This window comes from Talpa occidentalis, unplaced genomic scaffold (assembly GCF_014898055.3).
Source record: "Talpa occidentalis isolate TD23 unplaced genomic scaffold, MPIMG_talOcc4v2.1 talOcc4.10, whole genome shotgun sequence".
NCBI lineage: Eukaryota > Metazoa > Chordata > Mammalia > Eulipotyphla > Talpidae > Talpa > Talpa occidentalis.
Window position 1 is genome coordinate 55,588,571 of NW_023600993.1, and position 23,913 is coordinate 55,612,483.

Here is a 23,913-nt window from a genome sequence, read left to right on the forward strand (position 1 = left end):
GAGCTAGCTCCCTGCTGGGTATCTCTGCTGCATGGGCATCGGACCCACAATATCCAAATGTAAGACCCTGCGTCCTGTGTCCCTGTGAGTCACTGGACAAGTCCATCTATTCCCCTGTTGTGGGACTCCTCTTCCTTTCACATCCACATTCATTCTCACCTCCCAAAGATTTCCAACGTCACTCCTCCTGTGGCCCTGCTCTTATCACCCTAGCTGAGCTGCTCATAATTCCTACTGCTCTGCCACCTGTCTACCACTCACCAATACCACCAAATATTCAGAAGTCAAAAGTCGTTCAGCAGGGCCTGAGGGCCTTTCAGTCTGGACAAAATGGCATATATTTGTCTCTCAGCTCCTCTTAATACAATGACAAAAGCAGGAAATAAGCAACAACAAAAACAGCACTCAAAGAGGAAAAGGGGAAGGTGAGCTGCTGCTGAGGAACAGCATAGCAGTCCACCCACAGAAGGGGATCCAGGTTTGGCATTCCCTGACCCCAAGCTACTTCCAGGAGGGCCAGGTGGGTGTATTTAACCCCTTGTGAATACTGAAGTCCTGCTGACTGTAAAGGAGCCTTTAAAAAGTGGCAGGAGGGTGGTAGCGCAGGGGGTTCAGCATGTCACTGTGAAGCTATCCACAGCCTCTGCAGCATGAGTTTGAACCCCAGCCGGCCAGGGAGGTGACCCACATGGCGCAGCAGACCTCTCCTGTCTCCTGCTGCTCCCCTCAGCAGTGTATTTTAGTCAGTCTGCCTGGTCTGCTCCCCACTCTGTCTCTGGTGAATCTTCTCACTTCCTGCACCCCAGTCCTTGTATACATAAATAAATCTTAAAAAAAAAAAAAGTGGCATGAGGGGCCTCCCTGGTGGTGCAGGGGTTAAAAACTATCGCCAGCCACTGCAGCACGAGTTCAATTCCCCCCTCCAGGGAGCTAACCCACATGGAGCAGTAGACCTGTCTCACCTGCTGCTCTCCTCAACAGTGTATTTTAGTCAGTCTGCCTGTTCTTTTCCCCACTCTGTCGCAGGTGAATCCTCTCCCTACCACCTCCCGCACCTCTGGCCTACACCCCAGCTCCTGTATGCATAGATAAATCTTAAAAAAAAAGTGGCAGGAGGATCAGGGGAGCCTCTAATCCCCAACAAAGGAAGCACATTCCTTCCCCACACAGAGGCACAGGATAGCCCAAAGCAGGAAGCACAGTCTATCAGCCCTTCATCAGCACTAGCAGGGACTAGCAATACAACATACTCTAAGAAGACCAAAGTAGTCTCACAAAATCTCTGTTGCATTGAGCATGAAAGTAGGCCAGGACCTGCATGCTACGCCCAAACATGACATTGGCTAAAATGTAAAAAAAAAAAAGTCACCGATCATATCAGGAAAATCACAACTAGAATAAGAAAAAGGAGTCAACTGAAGTTATCACTGAGGTGATGCAGCAGCTGACAAGAATTTTTTTTTTAAAGAAGGAAATTTTTTTTAAAGATTTATTTATTTTTATACAGGAGCTGGGGTATAGGCCAGATGTGTGGGAGGGCGAGAGGACCCACCAGAGACAGAGCGGGGAACAGAACAGGCAGACTGACGAAACACACTGCTGAGGGGAGCAGCGGGTGTGACAAAAGGGGTCTGCTGCGCCATGTGGGATTCTCTCCGGCCAGCTGGGATCGAACCCGTGCTGCAGAGGCTGCAGACAGCTTCACAGTGCAGCACTCAACCGCCTGAGCCATCAGGGAGACCCTGACAAGAATTTTAAAACAGCAAAAGTAAGTCAACACGCAATACCAGAGTATCTTGAAGCAAATGGAAAACCTCAGCAGAGAAATACATTATAAAAAATCAAATGGAAATCACAGAACAATATGGAATTACAGAAGTAAAAAACTTGCTGAATGGACTTACTAATAGAAGTCACAGAGGATATATTCATATTGAGGCCAAGTCAACAGAAATTACTCAACTGAATAGCAAAAATGAAACACACTATAAAATTGAACAGAGGCTCAGGAACCTGTGGGATAATAACAGATGATTCATTGTTCACATTACTGGAAATGACACAGTATCTTGAGGGGCACCATTTAGGACAGTGGACATCTTGTATGAAACCAGAGGTCAGAAGGAAGTGGCACCACACTTCATAAGTATTGAAAGAAACTGTTCTTCAACAATGAGAAGAAAGACATTCTTAGATAAAGGGAAAATAAAGAGACTTAGTGCATCTGCCCTTAGTGGCTGGCCAAAGGAAGTTCTTCTAACAGAAAGGAATTGATAAAGAAAGGCATCTAAGACCTTCCTTTCATCAGGAAGAGCAGGAATATGGCATGTAGGTGCATCTTGAGTTTCTTACAGCAGTGTGATAACTGAAGCAAAAAAAAAGTAACACCATCTGATATTAAAGATGACATTTAAAAGAAGGGAAGGTAAAGGGACTGAAACAGTAGCATTTCCACGTTTCACTCAAAGCATTAAAACATTGCTACCAATAGAATTTGACAAATCACATGTGTATATATTAATACTCAGAACCACCATGAAGAAAACTATACAAAACAGTTCACTTAACACACCATAAATAAATGAAGATGGAGTCTTTAAATATATTCAAACAATCTACAGGAAAGCAGGAAAAGAAAAACAAAGGAGGGCCTCCCCGGTGGCGCAGCGGTTGAGCGCTGGGTTGCAAAGCTGCCCGCAGCCTCTGCAGCGCTGGTTCAATCCCCGGCTGCTCCCCGGCCACCGGAGGAGGGTCCCACATGGCGTGCAGACCTCTCCTGCCGCCCGCTGCTCCCCTCAGCAGTGTATTTCAGTCCTTCTGCCTGCTCTGCTCCCCGCTCTGGCTCTGGTGAATTCTCTCACCCTCCTGCGCTTCTGACTGTACCCAGTGCTTGTATAAATAAATAAAAATAAAAAAATCTTTAAAAAAAAAAAAAAAAAAAACAAAGGAGAAGAAACAGGTAAATCAGAAGACAAAAAGTGGGCAGACTATATCCTACCTAAATATAAACAAGTAAAACACAAATTATAATAAATACAATATACACAAAAAGCAAAGATTGACAGAGTGGGCAAAAAAGCAAGACTGAACTATATGCTATTTATAAGTTCACTTTATTGAACTTATATTGGATTCAATGTCATAGGCACACTGCTAGTACCATAACAGAAAAAGATAAACTGTGAAAATATTAATCACAAAACAAAAACAAACAGGTGTGGCTATGTAAGAAAGTTAACTTCAGAACAAAGAAAAGGACTAGAAATAAAGAGGGATGCATTATGCAATAGCTCAATCTACCAGGAAGACACAATTATCTTAAATGTGTTTATAACAGCCATCAATCTTGAAATGCATAAAGCAAATATTGATAAGAGCTGACGTAGAAATAGACAAATCCACAAAGGCAGTTGAAGACTTTACCTCACTCTTCCCTCTCAACAAGGAGACAGGAGTACTAGACAACGTTAGCATGGATACAGAAGATCCAAACCATGCCAACAAACAGCATCCAATTGACAGATTATGCTCCACCCAACAACAGCAGAACACAAGTATCATAAAAGTGGTTAACATTCAGCAAGGTCAAATCCACACCAAGATCAAAGACCATAAAAAAGAATCAACATATTTAAAATAACTGAAATGACAAACAGAACGTACTCAGATCACAATAGACTCAAACTATAAATAGTAACAGAAAGACAACAGGAATATCTCAAAACACAGTAAAGTAAACGACACACTTCTAAATGAATAGTCCATGGGTCAAAGAGGAAGTTACACAGGAAAAAAATTAAGAACTGAATGAAAATAAAAATACAGAATATCAAAGAATGTGGTCTGCAGCTAAAGCAGTGCTGAGAAGGATAGTCACAGCACATCACAAAAGAGGAGAGGTTTCAATCACTCATCTAGTTCTTACCTCAAGAACCTAGGAAAAGAAGAGCAAAATAAATCAAATAGGCAAAAAGTTGGAACCAGATTTGGGCAGAAATCAATGAAATGATAGAAATCAATGAGACCAATGAAAAAATCAATTGATAAATTTCTAGTAGGACTAACAAAGTCACAAAGTATCAGGAAGGAAATGGGTTATTATGATGTTTGATTTCATACAACTTGAATAGGCTAAATTATGCCCAGATAGCTGGTAAAAACATTGTTTCTGGGTGTATCTGAGAGGGTGTGTCTGAAAAGATTAGATTTGACTTAAGCCAGTAGAGATCCAGCCACCCCAGTGTGGGAGGAATTACCCAATTCCTTGGGGTCTGAATAAAAAAGAGGAAGGAAGGGTGAATTTTCTCTCATTCAACTGGGAGTAGCCTCATGCCCTTAGACATCAGACTCCCCCTGGCTTTTGGACTTGGACTGAATTATATCACCAGCTATGGACTTCCTGGTTCTCTAGCTTATAGATGGCAGAGAACAGCTTCTTGGCCTCCATAATTATGTGAGCCAATCCTTAAAATAAAGCTCCTACAGCACTTTCTTTATCTTAATGGTTTTGTTCCTCTGAAGAATGCTATCTAATAACATGGGTAGAACTACAGAGCCTGAAGATATATCATGAGGGTGCAAAGGGACTGCTACAAACAACTTAGTGCTCATAAATTCAACAACTTTTAAGAAACAATTCCTCAAAAATTAAAATGAGTGATGTCATATTTAAAGAAAAGCTTCAAGGGTAGCCATTATAAATGTTAACAGAACTAAAGGAAAGCAAAATTAAATAAGTATGACAATGTCATATCAAATAGAGAATATTAGTAAAGTAAGTTAGTAAAGCACAAAATGAAAATTAGTAAGTTGACAAGTACAATTAGTGAAATAAAAAATTCACTAGCAGGACTGAACAGAAGATTTGAACTAGCAGAAGAATTTGTGGACTTGCAAGTACCTCACAGGAGATTATGCAAGCTGAAGAAGACAGAACCAAGAAAAATGAACACAGCCTCAGAAAAGCCATCAAGAACACCAACAATGATATAATTGGAAGAAGACCAGAAGGAAAAGAGAGAGAACAAGGGGAACAACCAATGAAATTATGACTAAAGACGTCCCAGATTTATTGAAAAACAATTTATACATTCAGGGAGTCTTTGGATGTAGTAGAATAAATGTAAATAGATCCACAAATAGACATATATAAAAGTGCTCCCCTCAGCAGTGTATTTCAGTCAATCTGCCTGTTCTGTTCCCCACTCTGTCTCTGGTGAATCCTCTCACCCCCACACCTCTCGCCTGTATCCCAGTTCTTGTATGCATAAATAAATCTTAAAAAAGCAAACAGAGAACAATCAGAACCCTCATATACTGCTGGTGGAAATGTTAAATGGTGCTGCTAAGTTTAGAAAACAGCCTGGTAGTTCCTCAAACTATACAACACAGAAATTACAGTCCTAGGTGTATACCCAAGAGAAATGGACACTTGTATGTGAATGTTTATAGCAGCATTATTGGAATCAGACAAAAAATGCACACAACCCAAATGTCCATCAGTAAATGGCTAGACAAAATGTGGTATGTACAATGGAATATTTAGCCATAAAAAGGAAAAAATAATGTATGCTACAACATAAATGAATCTTCAAAACAGATAGTGAAATAAGCAAGTCATAAAAAACTACACTATGTGATTCCATTAACATTAAAGTTCAAAACAGGATATTAGATAGGAAAATAAGTGCTTTGAAGAGCAAATGGATAAAAACTGGCAAAAAAAATACCAATAGTAAGTTCAAAGAGGGCACTGATGGCCAGCGAGAGTAATGAAAGGTTCCAAGAATCCAGAGTTTGTCCTAGAGAGTTCTCAACCCAGCACTGTACATAGGCTAATGAGAGAACTGGACAAAATACTGCACGATCCCTAATGGCTGTGGCAGGAGAGCAAGTGGGTATAGCCAGTCGTCTAGAGCACTGGGAATTCCAGGGGACTGGAAGTGCTTACCTGAACATGTGGCAATGACACTGAAGATCACTATTTTGGTCTATCCATGGCTGGGAAAGCAGAAGACAGAGAAGCGATAAAATCTAGTCCTGATTATCTCATCAGTGAACTGAAAGTTAGCAGAATACCTGACAGAAGGGAACATGGATAAAGCAAGTCTCTTCAGAGAACAGTAAGTGGAAGAACAAGCACTTGTGAGTTGCAGGTGACAAACCTCCTTTATCTCTCATTCAGGGGCTAGATCAGGGTGAAGGGTAATCAGAATTTGCAGGAAAAGCAATGACTGCAAAAGAGGGCAGTCAAAAGAGGGCAGAGTAAGCAACCTGGGCTTACTCTTGCCAGTTTTTTACACAAGAGTGAGAACCCTGAGAGAAAACAGCTTTTCCAGCAAATTCCACTTTTCAACAAATGGAGTAACTGAACATCTAGAGGCAAAACCAAAAAACTTCAAAGCCTCACTAGAATTAGTTCTTCCACTATAGAAATTATTCAAAGTAGATATTCAAATGGATGACAGAACATAAAACAGTAACACTGTAAGAAAAACACTGGAGAAAATCCTCAATTCCTGGGGCCAAGCAAAGAGTTCTTACAATAAAACATGACCCATGAAAGGAATCCTGATAAACTGGACTTTATCAAAATGTAAAACTTCTGTAAGACAATTAAGAGGGGCCTCCCTGATGGCGCAGGTGGTTTAGCGCTGCACTCTGAAGCTGTTCACAGCCTCTGCAGTGCGGGTTCGATCCCGGCTAGCTGGCGAGAATCCCACATGGCGTGGCAGACCTCATCTGTCTTGCCCACTGCTCCCCTCAGCAGTGTATTTCGTCAGTCTGCCTGTTCTGTTCCCCGCCCTGTCTCTGGTGAATCCTCTCACCCTCCCACGCATCTGGCCTGTACTCCAGCAGTAGTATAAATAAATCAAATCTTAAAAAAAAAAAAAAACCCAGTCAATTAAGAGGCTAAAGAGATATGGATGGGGGAAAATATCTGCAAACCATCTGACAAAGGATTAGTGTCTAGAATAAAGAACTTTCAAAACAGTTAACAATTCAGTAAGAACATGAGCAGTAGGTACAAAAGAGATGTCTCCAACGAGGATGACAAAGACTTACCTGTCATCAACCTGTCAAACAGCATCATTAGCCATTAGAGAAATATTAATGAAACCACCAGGCATCACCACACACCTATTAGAATGGCTAGTGACCAGTGAGAACAGCACAGGCTGGCGAGGATGTGGAGGCCCTAAGTGCTCCTCACACACTGCTGCTGGGAATGTTGTGTGGGAATGGGGATGCTGTCCAATGACTCTGGACAAGTTTGGTACTTTCCCATACAACCAGGCACTTGTACAAGCCAGGCATCTATCCTAGAGAAACATAGTTTCACACACAAACCTGCACACACTGTTGAATCCAAATGTAACAGCAACAACAAGGAGAGAATTTATGGCAGGCACAATCACCTGGATTAGTTCCAAGCACTGTACCAGCGCAGAAATCCAATTACTTAAGGCTCAGTACTCAACAATTCCCTCTATAGAACATTCTCAAAATGACAAAATAGAAATGAAGAACTGGTTGGTGGTCACTGGTGGCTGAGATGAGGGGTCTTCCTGGTGATGGAAATGTCCTGCATCAACTTCTATTGCCATCAGAGTACTGGTGTAACATGGCACCAGACTCGAGATGTTGCAGTCGAGGAACCCGGGTGGAGGGCACAGGGGCTGTGGCACTGTTTCTACAACTGACAGGAGCCCCCATGACTCTTGAGTAGATCAGCAAGGGAATGAGCTTTTACTTAGTGGAACTTCCAAGAGGCCTTCCTGAACCGGCTCTGTATCTTGGGTACTGGTCCTTCACTTTGGAATGCTCTCCCTAACCCTTTCATCTTGTCTGGGCTGGCTCAGTATCACCTTCTTCAGAAAGTCATTTCTGGTTGCCCCCTCCCACTGGGTGAGACCCCCTCCCAAAACTGAGGTCACCCAACAACAACACTGGTGTCCAAATGCCAGTGTTCTCAGTACTGGTGTCCAATGGCTCCTCTTGTCCCCAAGCTTGTGGGAAAGCCCAGGGTCAAAACAGTAGGGAGAAGGGTAGGCGGACGAGGGATTAGGGTCAAACTAAGGGGTATGGGAATTGTATGGGGACTATAACCAAGATGAAAATGAATACATTGTGCAAAAATGAAAAAATGATGTAAAAAAATATATAAAAGAAAAACAAATAAAAAACCCCACAAAAACAGTAGGGAGAAGACTTGCCAGGGGTGGGAGGCCCAGAGGAAGTGGCCCTCCGTTACTCAGCTCTACTCGCATCGTCCATTCTCCCCTCCATGCTGTTGGAGGCAAACGACAATGCCTGGCTTCCCCTTAGTCTGTTCTGCCAGCACATGTCAGGTGGGTTAGGAGGGTGGAGGCAGCCTGCTTCTTTCCAGTGTCTGGTACCCCAGCAGTGAAGGGTTCGCACACTATGAAGGTGTGGTGACAGGAAGGGGTCTCTCCTGACCCTGCAGTGTCAGCCCAGTGGTCTCCCTTCTTCTGCCCCAGAGTCAGTGCTTCCCAAGTGCCAGTCCTTCCGTCACCCATCAGTACAGATCATCAGGAGCCCTCCAATTCCTCTAAGACCATGGATGGGAGACCTCCTGGTACAACTGGGGATCAGTAACCACACCACAATGAGGACACTAGGCCATGCACTGAAAACTCAACTGGCATGAAGTTTAGAATTCAAGGATTCAGTGCCAGGCTGACCACAGGCCTGAAGCTACAGGCTACCACAGGTGAATGAGTGTATAATGAGGCGTCCCTGTGGGTGGCAGAAAGCAGCAGGACAGATGGTCAGATGTGCAGCTGGAGTGCCCAGGGCAGTCAGGACGAAGACTGTTTTCTCTCCACAGAGCTACCCCTCCTTCGCAGCCTCCATCTCTATGACTAGCAGCTTCTGCTGACATCGGAGAGAAGGAGAGCACTGGGGAGAACTGCGGAGTCATCCCCCAGCTGCCGAAGCTGGGTTGACAAAACCTAGAACACCTCCTGGTGTTGAAAGCCAAAAATTAAGATTTATTACCCACAAGAGGGCCATCTGCTACTGGAGCTGTACCCCACTTTGGCCAAAGTCCTGCACCAGGGCTTGTCCTCTCATGTGCTACTTTGTTCCCACCCTGTGCCCGCCCCATTCCCACAGCGAGGCCTCTAGGAACACGATCCAAGCTTCGGGACAGGTCACTTGGCCAGCTCCTCTGCCACTGCTTTGCGCATCTTGTCCTTGAGGTAGGCACTTTTCTGCCACTCAGACTTGAGTTCCAGCCATTCGTAGAAGGGCACCTAGGGGAAGGTGTTAGAGATGGGTCAGGGAGGCGGGGGACCTCTGGTTTGCTTATTTTTTTGTATACCACACTCTGGCCCCCAAATCCTGAAGAAGTCTATGGAGTAGCAGGACTGGGGGGTGAGAGATACACTGGCTTCATCAGTGCTTGGACTGGGATGGGCCTGAGTCAACGAGCCAAGGATTCACAACTACATGGGCCACAAGGATGGCTTGTGAACTTTTTAAAAGTTGTTTATAAGAGGGGCCTCCCTGGTGGCGCAAGGGGTTAAGATGCAACTTAACAAGCTGTCCGCAGCCTCTGCAGCATGAGTTCGACCCCAGGCCAGGGACTTACACACATAGCGCAGCAGACCTCTCCTATCTAGCCCACTGCTCCCCTCAGCAGTGTATTTCATTTCAGTCAATCTGCCTGTTCTGTTCCCCACTCTGTCTCTGGTGAATCCTCTCATCCCTGACACCTCTGGCTTGTACCCTAGTTCTTGTATGCATAAATAAATCTTAAAAAAAAAAAAAAAAGTTGTTTATAAGAAAACCACCCGAAGAAGAAACTATCACTAAACTCTTATGTGACCCATAGAGACACTCATGTATTCTCTGGGTGTTTATAGGCGAGAACCCACAGAGCTCTATACTAGTCACAGAGCAGTCCTGGCCTCACTTCTACCTTGGGTGGATGGGGGCTTCTTCCTGAATAGTCATATCTGTGCAACAGATACTTACATCAACCACCAGGAAGCCAGCAGCCAACACATGCCGCCGGGCCAGCACAAAGCGTCCCAGCAAGTCTTTGCTTCGGCTGTTGAAGTTGGGGAACTCCCACCTCAGGAAGGCCAGTCTGGTGGAGAGAAAGGGGACGCTATGGGTGCTGACATCTGGGCCCTTAGAGAAATTCTGAGAAGAGCCAAGCGTGCTTGGGCCCAAGATCTGTGTGCCACCTACCTCTTAACCCCAGGGGGCAGTGGCTGGTTCCCAGAGGGTTGGGTAAGATGAGGGGCCACGAACTTCCGCAGGGGGAGGAACTGGCCATCTCTATCCAGCAGCACTTCAGCATCTGGAGAGAAGCATGGGATGGGAAATGCTTGGGGATTATCCCAGAGAACAACAGGATAAAGCTCAGCGTGAAGGACATGCTGAGAGAGCCCCAGCCTATTTGCTGTTGCAGGCAGACATGGCTCTATGGGAATCTGGGCCAACCCTCAGTCTGGAGTGGGCAGGATCAGAACAGCTTGCAGAGGGGACCACTGAAGTCCTGAGAGTTCTCAGGCCTAAACAGGCTCTATGCCAACCTGTTGGGAGAGAATAGGGGGGATTCCTTACCCAGAACCCAGCCATATTGTGTGGCCACCATGAAACTGCCCCGGTCAGCATTCCCCAGAAGCCCCTTCAGTGTCTCTTGCAGCTCCTTTTGAAAGGGGGTCACCTTCTTATCAAGGGCGGAGGGCTTGGGCACCAAGGCTGAGGCCGGCAAAAGGGGGCCTGTGTATTCAGGAAACTCTAGCTGGGCAGTGGCATTGATGTGGAGCAACTTCTGAAAGGTGCTCTGTTCCTTTGGGGACTTGCCACCTAGAGGAGAAGAGAGAAGGAAAGGGAAAGCTGTAGGCCACCAAAATGGAGGAATAAGGGCGGCCCCGGGGGAGAGGGAGTAGCACCCCTACACCAAGCCCCAATCTGGTTCAGGAATGGGTTTGCTGGTCACCTGTGGGGAGTGTACAGAGAAAGACCATGTGCTGGATGAAACCTGGACTGACCCACCTTCCCTGCTGACAGCTGGCAGAACTGGGCAGTTGTCACAGATACAAGAGTAGATGGGAGGCAGTGCACTTGCCTTCACTCGGGAGAGGTAAGATGTTCCCAATGCTCACCTAGAAACTGGGTGTGAAGTTCAGGGCGGAGCACAGCCTGCAGCTCTGCATCCTGTACCTGCTGCAGCACACACAGGGCCCACACCACGTCCACCTGCAGGGCTGGGTCCAGGCGTGCCAACTCTGACCCCAGCTTCTCATGTACCTGGGCCAGGACAGGGCCGTAAGGAGAAAGCAGGCTCTGCTTAGTGGCTGCAGATCTCCCCAGGCACAGTAGTTGGGGAGGAACCTCAGAGGCACTTTTGGGCAGGCTTCTGGCAACTCTAGTTGTAAGGTACCAGAAAACTTCCTCATCCCCTAGGGTCAATCTGGATAGCAAGGCCATTCAGCTGAGCTTTCCCAAGGCCCCCTCCACTGGCAGGGGACAGAGGGGAAGGTACTTCTGGCTCTGAGAGGAAGAAGGGATATGAAAGGTTAGCAGCTGGTGCTGAGGAGAGCTGGCTGACACCCTGTTCAGGGGCCAAGGGCAACCCTGGTCCACAGAAGATTTGGGTGCACTCAGCATCGTGGCCTGCATACCACTTGGCCCTATCAGCAGGTCTGAGGTAGACCACTGAAGTTAAGGGGGGTTCTGGGAAAGTAGGCCAGGAGCCTCCAAGTCCTGACTGCATAGTGAGGGAATGGTCCTGAGCACTGGCAGGTCTGGGTCACACAGTGGCCTGGGATATTGGCTAAGCTGGCTCATCCCCTACTACCCCCCACAGAATCCCCACATCAGAACTTGTCTCATTCTTGCCCAGCAGGGGAGAAGGTATAGGATAGAGGAATGAAAGCATAAAGACCATACCAGGCTGAAGAACCGCTCCTCTTGCTCTGGATGGAAGTTCAGACGGGCAAAAGCCAGAAGCATGTTGCAGAGATACGGCAGGGTGACGTCCTGGGCTCTGCTCAGTATGTGCTGGGTTGACCAGGTAAGGCAGAGAGCAGGATGAGAGGAGCCAGGTGGCCAGGGCAGATCCCCCAACCCCCTGTGGTCCCACAGGCCCCAGAAACAAAGGGTAATTTACCAGACCCCAGCCTCTTAGCAATTACTCAAGGACTAGGACCTCAGGAACCGCACTCCCAATGGCTTTAGAAATACTCTGTGACCAATAACTCAGATTCGGCCAGGCTCACACAACTCTGGCCTTGGGCAATGTCTTTCCTCACAACTCTTTGGGGAAGAGTTTTGTATGGACCCTTGGATTCACCATCCATGCTGCTCCCTGCTGCAGTGACCCAAAGAAGAATGGAAACTCCCCTCAACTATATTTCCTTGCAGAGTATCATTTCTTTACAAGTATAATAAGCTAAAGAGTAAGAAACATGTATTTGCCACCAGGGGCCCATGCCTTAGGTGTACATCCTCAGTTCACCTGAGCAAGAGCCTCAAACAGAGGCAGGTTGAGCCACTTGAGAAAGGCAAAGGACTTGGTACAGCGGGCCACCTCGCTGGATGTCATGCTGGATATATGAGGCAGCAGGTCAGCAGCCAGACGCTGGAACACCTGGGTCTGGTGGAAGTTGAGTTTGCCTTTGGGACAGAGCAGACCCCAGGGTTTACCTGGTTAGGGCTGGCAGGCAGGTTGCCCACTATCCACCCCACCTCCCTGCCCTGGTCAAGCTCTAGGAATTTGGTGTCTGTGACCAAATTTATCCCTGAGATCCAAAAGAGGTGATCAGGGCCCATGAGTCACAGTGCTACTGTGGCAGCCTTTTGGGCTGGTGCCTGCCATGGGTAAGCCAAGCACCCAATTTGACATAGCTGCTGCCAGAGCTTCTTTGTCCCCTCTATTCCCCTAAGGGCTCACCATAGGCATAGGCCAGGTCCAGGAGAATGCCTTTAGTTAGGGTGAAGGGTTTCTGGACCAGGTGGTAAGAGACAGCCCGCAGCAGGGGCACGGACCGCCGGTTCTGGGCCGCCAGAGTCAACAGCACCTTCCGTAGCTCATCAGGGCCAAACTGCTCCACCAGCTCCAGACACTGTCAACCACAGCCGGCAGGGGTCAGCTTGTTGGCCTGAGGGCCAGGGGTCCCATGCAGTGCAGTCCCTGCGAGACAGCAACTAGACCTGAGCTTCCTAGACCCAGGCCCCATCTATGCAGGGCCTGTCTCACTCCCACCCAAGGAAACCCTGGGCCTGAGGCAATGTTTGCAGTCAAACTTATCCCAGGACCAAGGTCAGGAGACCCAGGGCCCGTGAACTGTGGAATTTGTGGTGGCAGTCATCCGGGCCAGTCTCCACTATGATAGGAATAGGGGATGAATTGGACTGTGGAGCAGAGGGTTTGGGGAATAGGGACATAACATCTCTAGGAAGTGCTAGCCAGCCATCTCGGCTGGCTCAGGCTACGCCCATCTCTCAAGATTATGTGAATGAAGCAATTTTGGATGTTAAGGAGCAGAATTCAGGCTCTTGTACTCTTTTCTCCAGGAGCCAGTGGACTGAACTCAGTGACATGGTCATAGAATACAGGTGTGCCACCTATAGCTGCCTGGAGCTCCCATCCCACCCAAGGTGATGCCCCAGATTCTGGAAAGAAAAACTTCCAGGGCTCCTAATTACATAGCCCTTTCCCAGAGGCCCTCACCCAAGAAATAAGTCCAGAGCTGGTGGTGGTAGGGTAGGGGGTCAGGAGGAGGAGGAGGAGGAGAAGGCAGGAAGCCTCTTCTCAGCTCCACTACCTTGTCCTCTAAGCGGTTCATCAGTGACTCAGAGAGGTGTCCTGCTTTCATCATGATGGATACCAGCATGCGGCTGTCTTCGATTTCTGCCCAGCGCCGCTCCAAGTGCACAAGCAGCTCAGCCAGCAGCTCCTGGGAGTCCTGCCCCTGCATGTAGGTGGTGCTGGACTCAGCCAGGAAGGCCAGGTGCTTGTACTTAAGCCTGCGCATGCGCCAGCGAACCTCTTGCTCCACAGACCGAAGTTCCTTGGAGGGTGAGGGAAGTCCTAGTGTATAGAGGCTCCGAAGCAGCTTCACGAGGGTTCCATGCCAGACTGTGGTTATCTGGGTGGGAAGGACACAGGCAAATTCACATCTGTGTTGTTACTGAGAGGGCCAAGGGTCTAAGCTGGAAGCTGCCTCCCTAGAATGATCTTCCTCAATATTTTAAGACAGGCACTTCCAACTGTCTACATCAGGTTACTCCTCATAGCCTCTGTCTGGGCCTGGCTCTCCAGTCTCCAAAAAAAATATCCTACTTTTGCTGCCTTTAGCCAAGTTGTTTGCTATCAACTGCAAGCAAGGACTCTGAGTGATAAGAGAAATTTGCCTAGTTTCTCTAACACAAATTTGAGTGATGTAGTGGGTTAAATGGAGTTCTAGCTACAGCTCTGCATGGTGGACATACCTGACTTTTGCTGTCTCATTTGTGCACGCCCCAGCTCCAGACTAAAGTCAGAGTGAGTGGGTCTCCCTGGTGATACAGAGGTTAAAGTCTTAGCGCTATCAAGCTATCACCAGCCACTGCAGACTGAGTTTGATCCCCGGCTAAGGAGCTGACCTACATGGCGCAGCAGACCTTTCCTGTCTCATCTGCTGCTCCCCTCAACAGATTATCTCTGTATCAGTGTATCTCTGCTTGTTCTGCTTCCCACTGTCACTGGTGAATCCTCTCACGTCTCCCCACACCTCTGGCTTATATCCCAGTTCTTGTATGCATAAATAAATAAAAATAAATCTTAAAAAAAAATGAGTGAATCCCAGGCAAATGTGACCAGTGTCAAGGACCAGTTAGGATTTTTAAGGTCTATTCTGCCAATAAACTCGTCACTGTCACTTGCAATGACAATTACAATTTTTAACAATACAATGACTTCATTTTTTGGAGAAGCTGTTGGATCTGAGAGGATGCTTGGTGGTAGTGGGGCTGTCACACAGATTAGGAAGCAGGGAGAACCCAATTAACTGAGAAGTCAGGTTCACCTCCCGCACTTTCATGTCTGGCTGCCTGTCTATAAGGAAGTAAGATTCACCTAACAGGGTTGTTGTGAGAAATAACAGAGAGAAAGTATATGAGAGTATCTTAATAGCTACAAAATGAAAAAACATCACCAAATGTTGTAGGACTCCTGAATATATGACAGATTCCTGTTCTGTACCTGGAAAGTGAATGGCTACTTTGGATCCCCATATCTTTGCTGTTTTCCACTTGTTAAACCATCAGAGAATACTAACGAACCCACCTGATTGTTAGTAAGACTGAGAAGTTGCTGAAAACGGGGATCCTGTATGAGCAAGGCTTTGTCCTCTGGTTTCTCTGATAGTAGGCGAGAGATCTGGATGAGCATGAGGGCTGCATGGTTGTGATGCAGGCAGTGACCACCACCAAGGAGCTTTAGGATGTCTTCTGGTTGGGTGGCCTTCTCGATAAGGTGGTCTACCTCCTGGCGCTCTGGGTAGGGAGTAAACACTTGTTCCTTCTCCACAAGTTCTGACAACGGACGTGATAAGTGGGAACTGGGTGAGGTAGCTGAGGAAGTCAGAGTCCTACGGGCTACCCCAGCAAGTCTTAGTCGGCCAGCTGAAGACACGGCAGGGGCTAGACGCGTGGCTTCTCTCAGGAGGCAGGTGCACTGCTTCACCAGGCGAGCTGCCATGCTGACTCTGGGCAGCAGGGAGGCAAGGCTCCTAAGAAGTGATTCTAAAGCCCTGAAAAGAAGAGAGAACTCGGTTGGTGCTTATAGTTCCTGGTTCAACAAAGGACAAATGAATCTGAATCACAGGTACAACCTCAATAAATCAGACCCAACTTTTCTTTTCTAACTGCCCACACTCATGGGCATTTCTGGAAGCAAAATCTCAGAGGATTTTAGTTTCAGTACCGAATGTAACAAAATATCAAAATTCAGGAGCATTACAGCTTGGGCCAGAGGGTTCTGAGTTCAGCTATATTTCAAAATCACCTAGAATGGTTCAACAATTCAGATTCCCAGGGCGTCTCTCCAACATCTGAATGGGAATCTCTGTAAGTAAGGCTCCAACAGCATTTATTAAAAAATTAAGAATAACCAGAATTAAGAATGACTGGCTTACAGAGACAATGGGAGAGGATATTTAAAATCAGACAGCCCCTGTTAAGTTATGGACATACAATTATTCATATCCCACAACTTCAGGGGATGTATCTCAATACTTTTAGAAATATATCTAGCTTCCCAAAGACAAGCTAGCTTACATCCCCAAGTTAAAAAAAAATTAAAATTGCACTGGCAACACCAATTATAATACACTTTGCAAATGGCCCGGAGTCATCTTCTCAGTTCTACCTCTTTATCTGGGCAACATCTTACATTTTCATTACACCTTCCTAGTGCTGAGGCTACTTACCCCCGTGCCCCCCGCTCAGAAAAGTGTTACCTTCTTCATCAATCTGTTATTAATGTCAATAATGATGACGATGCTTTTAATAATTTACCTGTCCGGTCTTGTTCATCAGAATGATTGTATGACCAGGGCAAGGCACGTGATAGGGGCACGATAAAATGCTAGCTTGAGACACTTTCCTGCCAATGGGAGTTACTCTTTTTACTAAAACTTGGTATATGCCCAGAATATATATATATATATATATATATATATATATATATATATATATTTATTTATTTATTTACGAGCGGATTATTCCAGCTGTAAAAAGCTTAGTTTAGGGAGGCGCAGGGAGAATACTGGTCCAAGGTCAACATACACCATTCAGAGCCCAGGTAACCGGGAAGCACCTGAAACGCTTCCGATTGAAGACAACCCTAGAGCTAGGCGGTTCAGAAGCCCAAATAGATTTGGACAGATACCAATCCGGAAGTTCGACACTCGGGCACGAAAACCACTCACTGGGGATGCGGAGTCAGTGGAGGCTCGCTGGCCGCACAAGCCCCCTCCCAAGACTGCGCAAGAGGCAGGCGCTGCAACGAAATGCACTGACCAGGACATGGACCCTCAGCCCAGGCTGCTCTCCCGCCCCCCACGTTTGGGAGCGCCCGCTTGGTCTCCCCTCGCAGCCACGCCCTCTTCCCTCAAGACCCACACTCAACAACCCCTTCTCCCTGCCCCGAAACCAATGCACCGCCGGCGCCACCGCTGACCTCCATGTACCCAAGTCTGTCCTCGGCCCACGAGGCCCGGCGCGCTAGTTACGTCACTTGTGGCGCCGCCGGAAGCCTGACTCGCGGCGCCCCGATAATCCGGAAGTCTCTGCCAAAATCCACTTCCGTTGGGAAGCCATCTTTGTCGAGGGCACAGGGTTGCCTACCTCTTTCCAACCGAATGCCATCTTTGTTAATGGTATAAACTATGTGATCGAAAATTGAACTAGAACCAGGATGGGCAACATGGGACGAAAAAGAAAGGAAAAGGAATTCAAGAACTGGAGAAGTCTTGAACACTTGGTCTCCCTACAGCCAGTACCCAGGTCCTTAAACGGAGTACGAGGGAAACCTTTTGTTGTCAAGAGCACAGTGTCACCACCCTTCCATAGTCTTTGGAGGAGCGCTGGTGTAGATTGCCCAGGTTGGGCTGTGTTAGGAGCCAGGAGCTGTGGGCTGTGTGCTTTATGGGGGGGCTGCTAAGTGCTCACTTGCAAGCTGTAGACTTAGTTTTTTGGCTTAATTTTTTTCTTGTAGTCCCATAGTTCTCCCACCACTGTGGCACCCATGACCATCACCATAGTCCCCTTGTTAGGGGGAAAAGGATGTCCTCGGGGCTGCCCTATAACACCCTGAGCTCTTTCCTCCCCTGATCTTGAAACAGGGGCGGAAAAGGCCACAAAAGAGGCCATAAGGCGGGAGGCTGGATAGAAGGATGAAATGGCCACCCACCTGTCCAGGCTCTGAGACCAGAGAGCCACCCAAAAGCCCCAAAAGGCCAAAAACCAAAGCCAAGAGCTGTAGCCTAACAATGGACAGTGCCTGATAAGAGGACAAATCAGTGTCTGTGCTTTTTCACCTGCACACACAATTGCAAGAGACCTTAGACTCTAGGAACAACAACCAAGGGGTTTATTTTACGAACAGGGGAAACAAAGAGCTTACTGTATCCACACATGGTGGCTCTCTCACCCAGATAGCATCAGTGATGGTTGCCACCATGTCACCAGGAATGCTGGACAGCACTAGCCAGTAGTGATGGCCACTACTGGTCCCACAGAGCCAGTGTCAGAGACACCCAGTATTAACAGCTTTTTGTGAGTTTTTGGGTTATACCAACAACAAGCTGCTCTTTGTGAGTTGTTGGGCTATACCAACAACAAACAGCAATTTTGAGACATCAGGCTTAGGGCCTTTGGTGCTCCTTTCAGGCAATGTCAGAGAGAGAACCGAGGCCTAGTCTGTGACAGAATGCTTTGCGGCTGCTGGATTATTTTTTCCTTCATTCTTCAGAGGCTGGAACCATCTTATTTTCTTCAGGGGCTGGTGGTGGTGTCTCCTAGTCTCAGTCTCAGTCCCTCTCTCTCTCTTTCTCTCTGGGGGCTGGTGATGTGCCCTTCAGCTCCCTCCAACCCTGGCATATATCTCATTTCAGGGTTCCCTGCCCACAAGTCTGATTGGACCATTTTTCAATCCTGTGGCTAATTGGACCATTTCCCAATCAGCCCATAGCACCTGATTGGTCCATTCCACAATCCAGGAAATGCGCTTTACATAGAAGGGCTCTGAGGAGCAACTGCCACAACTGACTTGTGGGAGGCTGGGTCCTGGTAACAAAAGTCTGATTGGACCATTTACAACAATCAGCTTATAGCTCACACTTGATTGGTCCATTCCATGATCCAGGAAGTACACTGTTACATAAAAGGTCTCTGAGGAGCAACTGCCACAACCAACTTGTGGTGGAGCAGAAGGTTGAAAACACTACTGCCCCTGCCAGCTCCCACCACTAACATGGCTGGGTTCCAGTAACATTTTGACCCTTCTCCCTACTGCTCCTCTGCTCTATGCCTCAGATCTATGGTTCACTTGCAAGTTTTGTCTGTATTCTCCCTATAAGTGAGACCATCCAATATTCTTTTTCCTTCTGACTTATTTCGCTTAGCATAACCCCTTCCACCCCCATTCATGTTTCCACAAATGGTATGAGTTTACCTTTTTTGATCACTGAGTAATATTCCATTGCATGTATACACCACATCTTCTTAATCTAGTCATCTATTTTGGGGACATTTAGGTTGTTTCCATATCTTAGCTATTGTAAATAGTACTGCAATAAACATAAATGTGCAGGTTTTCTTCAAATTAGTGTTTTTGTGTCCTCTGGGTATATTCCCAGGAGTGGAATAGCTGGATCATATGGTAGATCCATTTTTAGTGTTTTAAGGCTACTCCACACAGCTTTCCATAGTGGCTGTGTTATAGAGCAACCCTGATATTAAACGGGTTCCTGGCTGTGGGTCCTCACCCGCGCGCTTTAAAGGGACTTATGAAAACTCTACTACAGAAACACACAAAAGGGTTAATAAAAGGTTTATTTACAAGAGAAAAAGAAATAAGGAAAATGTACAACTCAGAGAGAAAATAGGGAAATAAAGTCTTTAATGCGTCCTACCCGATCCGACGACCTGGAAACCCAAAGTCACTCTCAGAGCTGGCCGGACGCTGCGAGCTGGCCGAGAGCCCAAAAATGGAGAGCCCCCAAAGCCCACGTGTCTGCCTTTTGTATCCACCTGGCTGCTTAACCCCACCCTCAGGTCCCAGCCACCTTCCCTTTGGTGGTGATGGGATTTGGAGTTCCCAGTGTCTTTGGCTTTGACCTGGGGTGGGGGTGGAGTCCACAAAGCCTGTATGGAATTAGCTTTGGGACATCCTTTTCCCCCTAACAGCTGGACCAGTATGCATTCCCCCAGCAGTGTAAGAGAGTTCCTTTTTCTTCACATCTTTTCCAGCATTTGTTGTTGCCAGTTTCAAAATCATAAGTTTAAAACTTTATGCTTGACTGTAATCAAATCAAGATGACATCAGAGGTGGTTCCTTGCTATGCCCTTGGAGGTTAATCTGCTGATTATGCAGACCTGTACTACACTCAAAGGGTTCTGTAGCTTGGGGCAAAACTGGAATACCTCCTATACATCAGAGACCAGCACGGACTGCACAGATAGATTCATGCTTCATTGAAAATGAGGTGGGTGGAGAGAGATGCTTGGATGCTGTGGTTGGGCTGAGTAAGCTGCTACACAAACTGCAGTGCTGCTGCTCAGCCAGTCCTGGGGAAGGGAGAACTGAATGGTTAAGTGGGAGGAAACCATTTGTGGAGGACCTGGGGTGCTCCCAGCAGTCTGGGTCTCCAGCAAAAGGATCAAGAATGGTGCACTGAGTTGCACTCCCCCCTCCCACCCTGCAAAACAGGTACCTCATGAAATTCACTGATAATATGGACTGCAGTATCTTGGGTCTGGAATCCCAAAGAAGAGAGGTATAGGCAATGCCACAAACATGATCCAACCTTGCCCACCAAACATTTGCTCCAGTGACTGGGACCCCTCCAGGTCCCTTATCCCCCCTGACTCAGGAGCTGAAAGATCAAGTCTCTGTATCTGTGTCAGCTGGGAAAGGACAAAAGTCTAAAATGATATAAAACCATAATACCACCTGCTGGAAAAAAGAAGCAATGCAGCTACCCAAGCTACTGCTATAGATGCTTCAAAAATACAGAAATTGGGCCTCCCCGGTGGCATAGCTGGTTGAGCGCAGTGATGTGAGGTTGTCCACAGCCCCTGCCGTGTGGGTTTGATTCCCAGCTGGCCAGGGAGATTCCCACATGGCATGGCAGACCTCTCCTGTCATGCCTGCTGCTCCCCTCAGCAGTGTATTTCACTTGTCTGCCTGTTCTGTTCCCCGCTCTGTCTCTAGTGAGTCCTCTTACCCTCCCGCGCCTCTGGCCTGTACCCCAGCTCTTGTATGAAAATAAATAAATCTTTAAGAACCCCACAAAAATACAGAAATCTAAAACAGCAAAATGGGTAGACAAAAAACAAAACAAAACAAAAAACAACACATAATACCTTGAGAACTGAAGGGAGTATATCTTCATGAGGCAAAAACAGCTTTCTAAAATCTAAGCAAAAAGACCTGGAAAAGCTTGTCTTCCATCAGATAGAGAGTTCAAAACTGCCATCATAGAGAAATTCAAAGAACCAGAAGAAAACACAAAAAAGAAAGTCAAGGTGCTATTAGCAAACTCTGTATCAAAGAGATACCCTATATCAAAGAGAACCCTGTATCAAAGAGATACAATAAAATGCAAAAAAATATATGAATGGCATGTGACCTAAGATTAATGAACAAACAATAGAAATTGAAGCTTGAAAACTCTTGTGTAAATTAAAAAATAACAGACATGTGGGACATAAAAAGATCACTAGAGGTGATAAAAATTCTGGAGAAAGTTATAGACTCAGAATAAAAAAATTGAGGATTGAATAAGTGACCTTCAAGATAATAATACACAAAGTACCCAGATGGAAGAAGAAAGACGAATACAAATGAAAAACAATGTAGAAAAGCTTTGAGAACTATCAGACTCTATTAAGAAAGGCAACATAAGAATATTAGATGTCCAGAAGAGGGGGAGAGAGAGAGAGAGAGAAAGGAAGGGAACAGAGAAATTATTCTGCAGAAGGAACTGAATATATAAATTCATGAAGCTAAAAGAACAACTGGTTATCTTAATGTAATGACATCTATACAGAGACACCTACACAAAGGGACATCAAACTATATAAGGCAACTATTAACAAATTTGAAAACAGACACTGGCAGCAACACGCTAGTACTAGGGGACTTCACACTCCACTTTCGTCAGTGGCGAGATCAATCAGACAGAAAATCAACAAAGAAGCAATAGCCTTAAATGAGGAACTAGACCATATGGGCTTAATAGGCATTTGCAGTGCACTCTATCTCCAAAAGCTGAGTACATAATATTTTCAAGTGCACATTCTCTGGAATATACCACACGTTAGATCTTAAAACAAGTGTCAATAATTTCAAGAAGATTGGAAATCTAGTAAGTATCTTCTCTCATCACACTGATATTGAATTAAAATCAACCACACAAAAAAAGTGGGGGTAAACTTCTTATATTTGGAGACTGAACAACATACTACTGAATGACTATTGGGTTAGTGAGGAAATCAAGGAAGAAATTAAACAAATACCTAGAGACAAACAAAAATGAAGTTACAAGCTTCCAGAATCTATGGGATGTAGCAAAAGCAGTACATATATTGCACTAGAAGCCAACATCAAAAAACAAGTAAGAGCTCAAAAAATAATCCGATCCTACACCCTAAGAACTAGAAAAGGAAGAAACAAAACCAAAACCAAAACCAAATGGAAGAAAGGAAATAATAGAAATTAGAGCAAAAGTTAGTGAAATAGGAATAAAAAAGACTTTCCAAATGATTAATAAAATCAAAAGTTGATTCTTTGAAAAAAACCAACAAATTCCTACCCAGGCTCACAAAAGAGAGAGAGAGAGAGAGAGAGAGAGAGAGAGAGAGAGAGAGAGAGAATGCTAATAAATAGAATCACAAACAAAAGAGAAGTTCTCTCTGTGGCACTGCTTTCCATTTCTCTGGAGAATGCGCAGGGTTGGGCTGACCTGTCTGTAACAAGGCAAGCCTTTCTGGCTTATCTCTCTCTGAGAGCTGCTGTGATGAATACTGGTTCAGTGCTTATTCCCTGATAAGCCTGTTTTCTTCCTCATTATTTTATGGAGAGGTTTTCTGTGTTGGCAGATTTTGTTGTAAGTTATAGTTCTCCAATTTTGGCTGCAGCCTGGTGGAATTCTATGGGCAGCTGTGCTAGCCTGTGGGCTCATTCGCTATCTCTGCTCTCCAGTCTCCAAATTTGACTGAGGGGTCCCTGAGGTCAGATGTTGACCCACATGCTCTGTGGAAAGATGGTGCCTTCCAGGGCCTTGGGCTAGTCTTCTAGGGGCTCCCCAGTGTGAGGTGCTTTTCTGCACCCCTATGTATTTCCAAGTCACTCTCCTCACTGTATTTTAGTTTTCTAACCATGAGGTAGAAGGAGCATGATAGGACCAGATGAGAGTGGGGGCTCAGATGTCTATCTTCCAGTCTACATCAATCTGACAACCTCCTGCTATCTGCCCTTCAGCAGCAGCCACTGCTGGTGGCAAGACACGTGGGACCTGGGTGTGGAACCGAGGATTGTCCTAGGCAGCTGCCACTTCATAGACTGTGATCTGGCCAGGTCCTCTTCAGGTCAGGCGAGTTCCAACCCTGGTGCCCCAACTTCTGGCACTGTATGGCTGGTGGGCATGGCCAGTCCCCAGACCTTGGGGACCTCACCCTGGGACCTCCCTGCCAAACTCTAGACTCCCACGCCTCTGTGCCAGGTGCCTTCTAGACCTCATCTGGGAATTGCTAAAAGTGCAGAGTCTGGCCTACTCAGATTTGCTGAGTTGGACTTTGCACTTTGACAAGATTTTTGGGAGATTCAAGTGCACCTTAGAACCTGGAAGTCCTGCAGTTGCAGCCAGTGGAACTTGACTTGCTGAAGAGCTTGTGAAAATAAAGTGCAGCCCCCACCCCAGCTCTCTGACTCACAGGTCTGGTGGGTCCAGGGATGTGCCCCCAGATGAAGCTGCTGCTTGAGTGGGGAGAACACCATCTGAGGGTAAAAGGGCCTGGGGCTTGAGTTCTAAAGCACCTACATGGTTTAAATGTGCATGAACAGAAGTTATGACAGAAAAGGTACAGCATGGACTGTAGGTGACAGAAACCAACTCACACAGTGTGGTGTGATGAAGAACCATTGCCTACCTTTGTTTCTGT

The 23,913-nt window shown here is 46.4% G+C and overlaps 1 protein-coding gene and 2 non-coding genes across 4 annotated transcripts; all 3 read right to left on the minus strand.

Moving 5' to 3' along the window:
* Nucleotides 1–8,196: 8,196 nt before the first annotated feature.
* TBRG4 (transforming growth factor beta regulator 4) lies at nt 8,197–17,263 on the minus strand. Of its 2 annotated transcripts, none has more exons than XM_037493208.2 (11): nt 17,207–17,263; nt 15,311–15,776; nt 13,809–14,132; nt 12,935–13,106; nt 12,500–12,657; nt 11,932–12,042; nt 11,145–11,289; nt 10,600–10,845; nt 10,222–10,333; nt 10,003–10,117; nt 8,197–9,278 (listed from the first exon to the last, which is right to left on the minus strand). In XM_037493208.2, the coding sequence occupies exons 2-11, from the start codon at nt 15,722–15,724 to the stop codon at nt 9,177–9,179; spliced, it is 1,899 nt and encodes a 632-aa protein (XP_037349105.1). In that variant the 5' UTR covers nt 15,725–15,776; nt 17,207–17,263; the 3' UTR covers nt 8,197–9,176. The 2 variants fall into 2 exon arrangements, with proteins under 2 accessions (XP_037349105.1, XP_037349111.1); XM_037493214.2 differs by lacking the exon at nt 17,207–17,263 and adding an exon at nt 16,956–17,128.
* Nucleotides 12,759–12,893, minus strand: LOC119237759 (small nucleolar RNA SNORA5). The gene has a single exon (XR_005123404.1). It is a non-coding gene; the product is annotated as a small nucleolar RNA SNORA5 (small nucleolar RNA).
* LOC119237760 (small nucleolar RNA SNORA5) lies at nt 13,270–13,405 on the minus strand. The gene has a single exon (XR_005123405.1). It is a non-coding gene; the product is annotated as a small nucleolar RNA SNORA5 (small nucleolar RNA).
* Nucleotides 17,264–23,913: the final 6,650 nt, after the last annotated feature.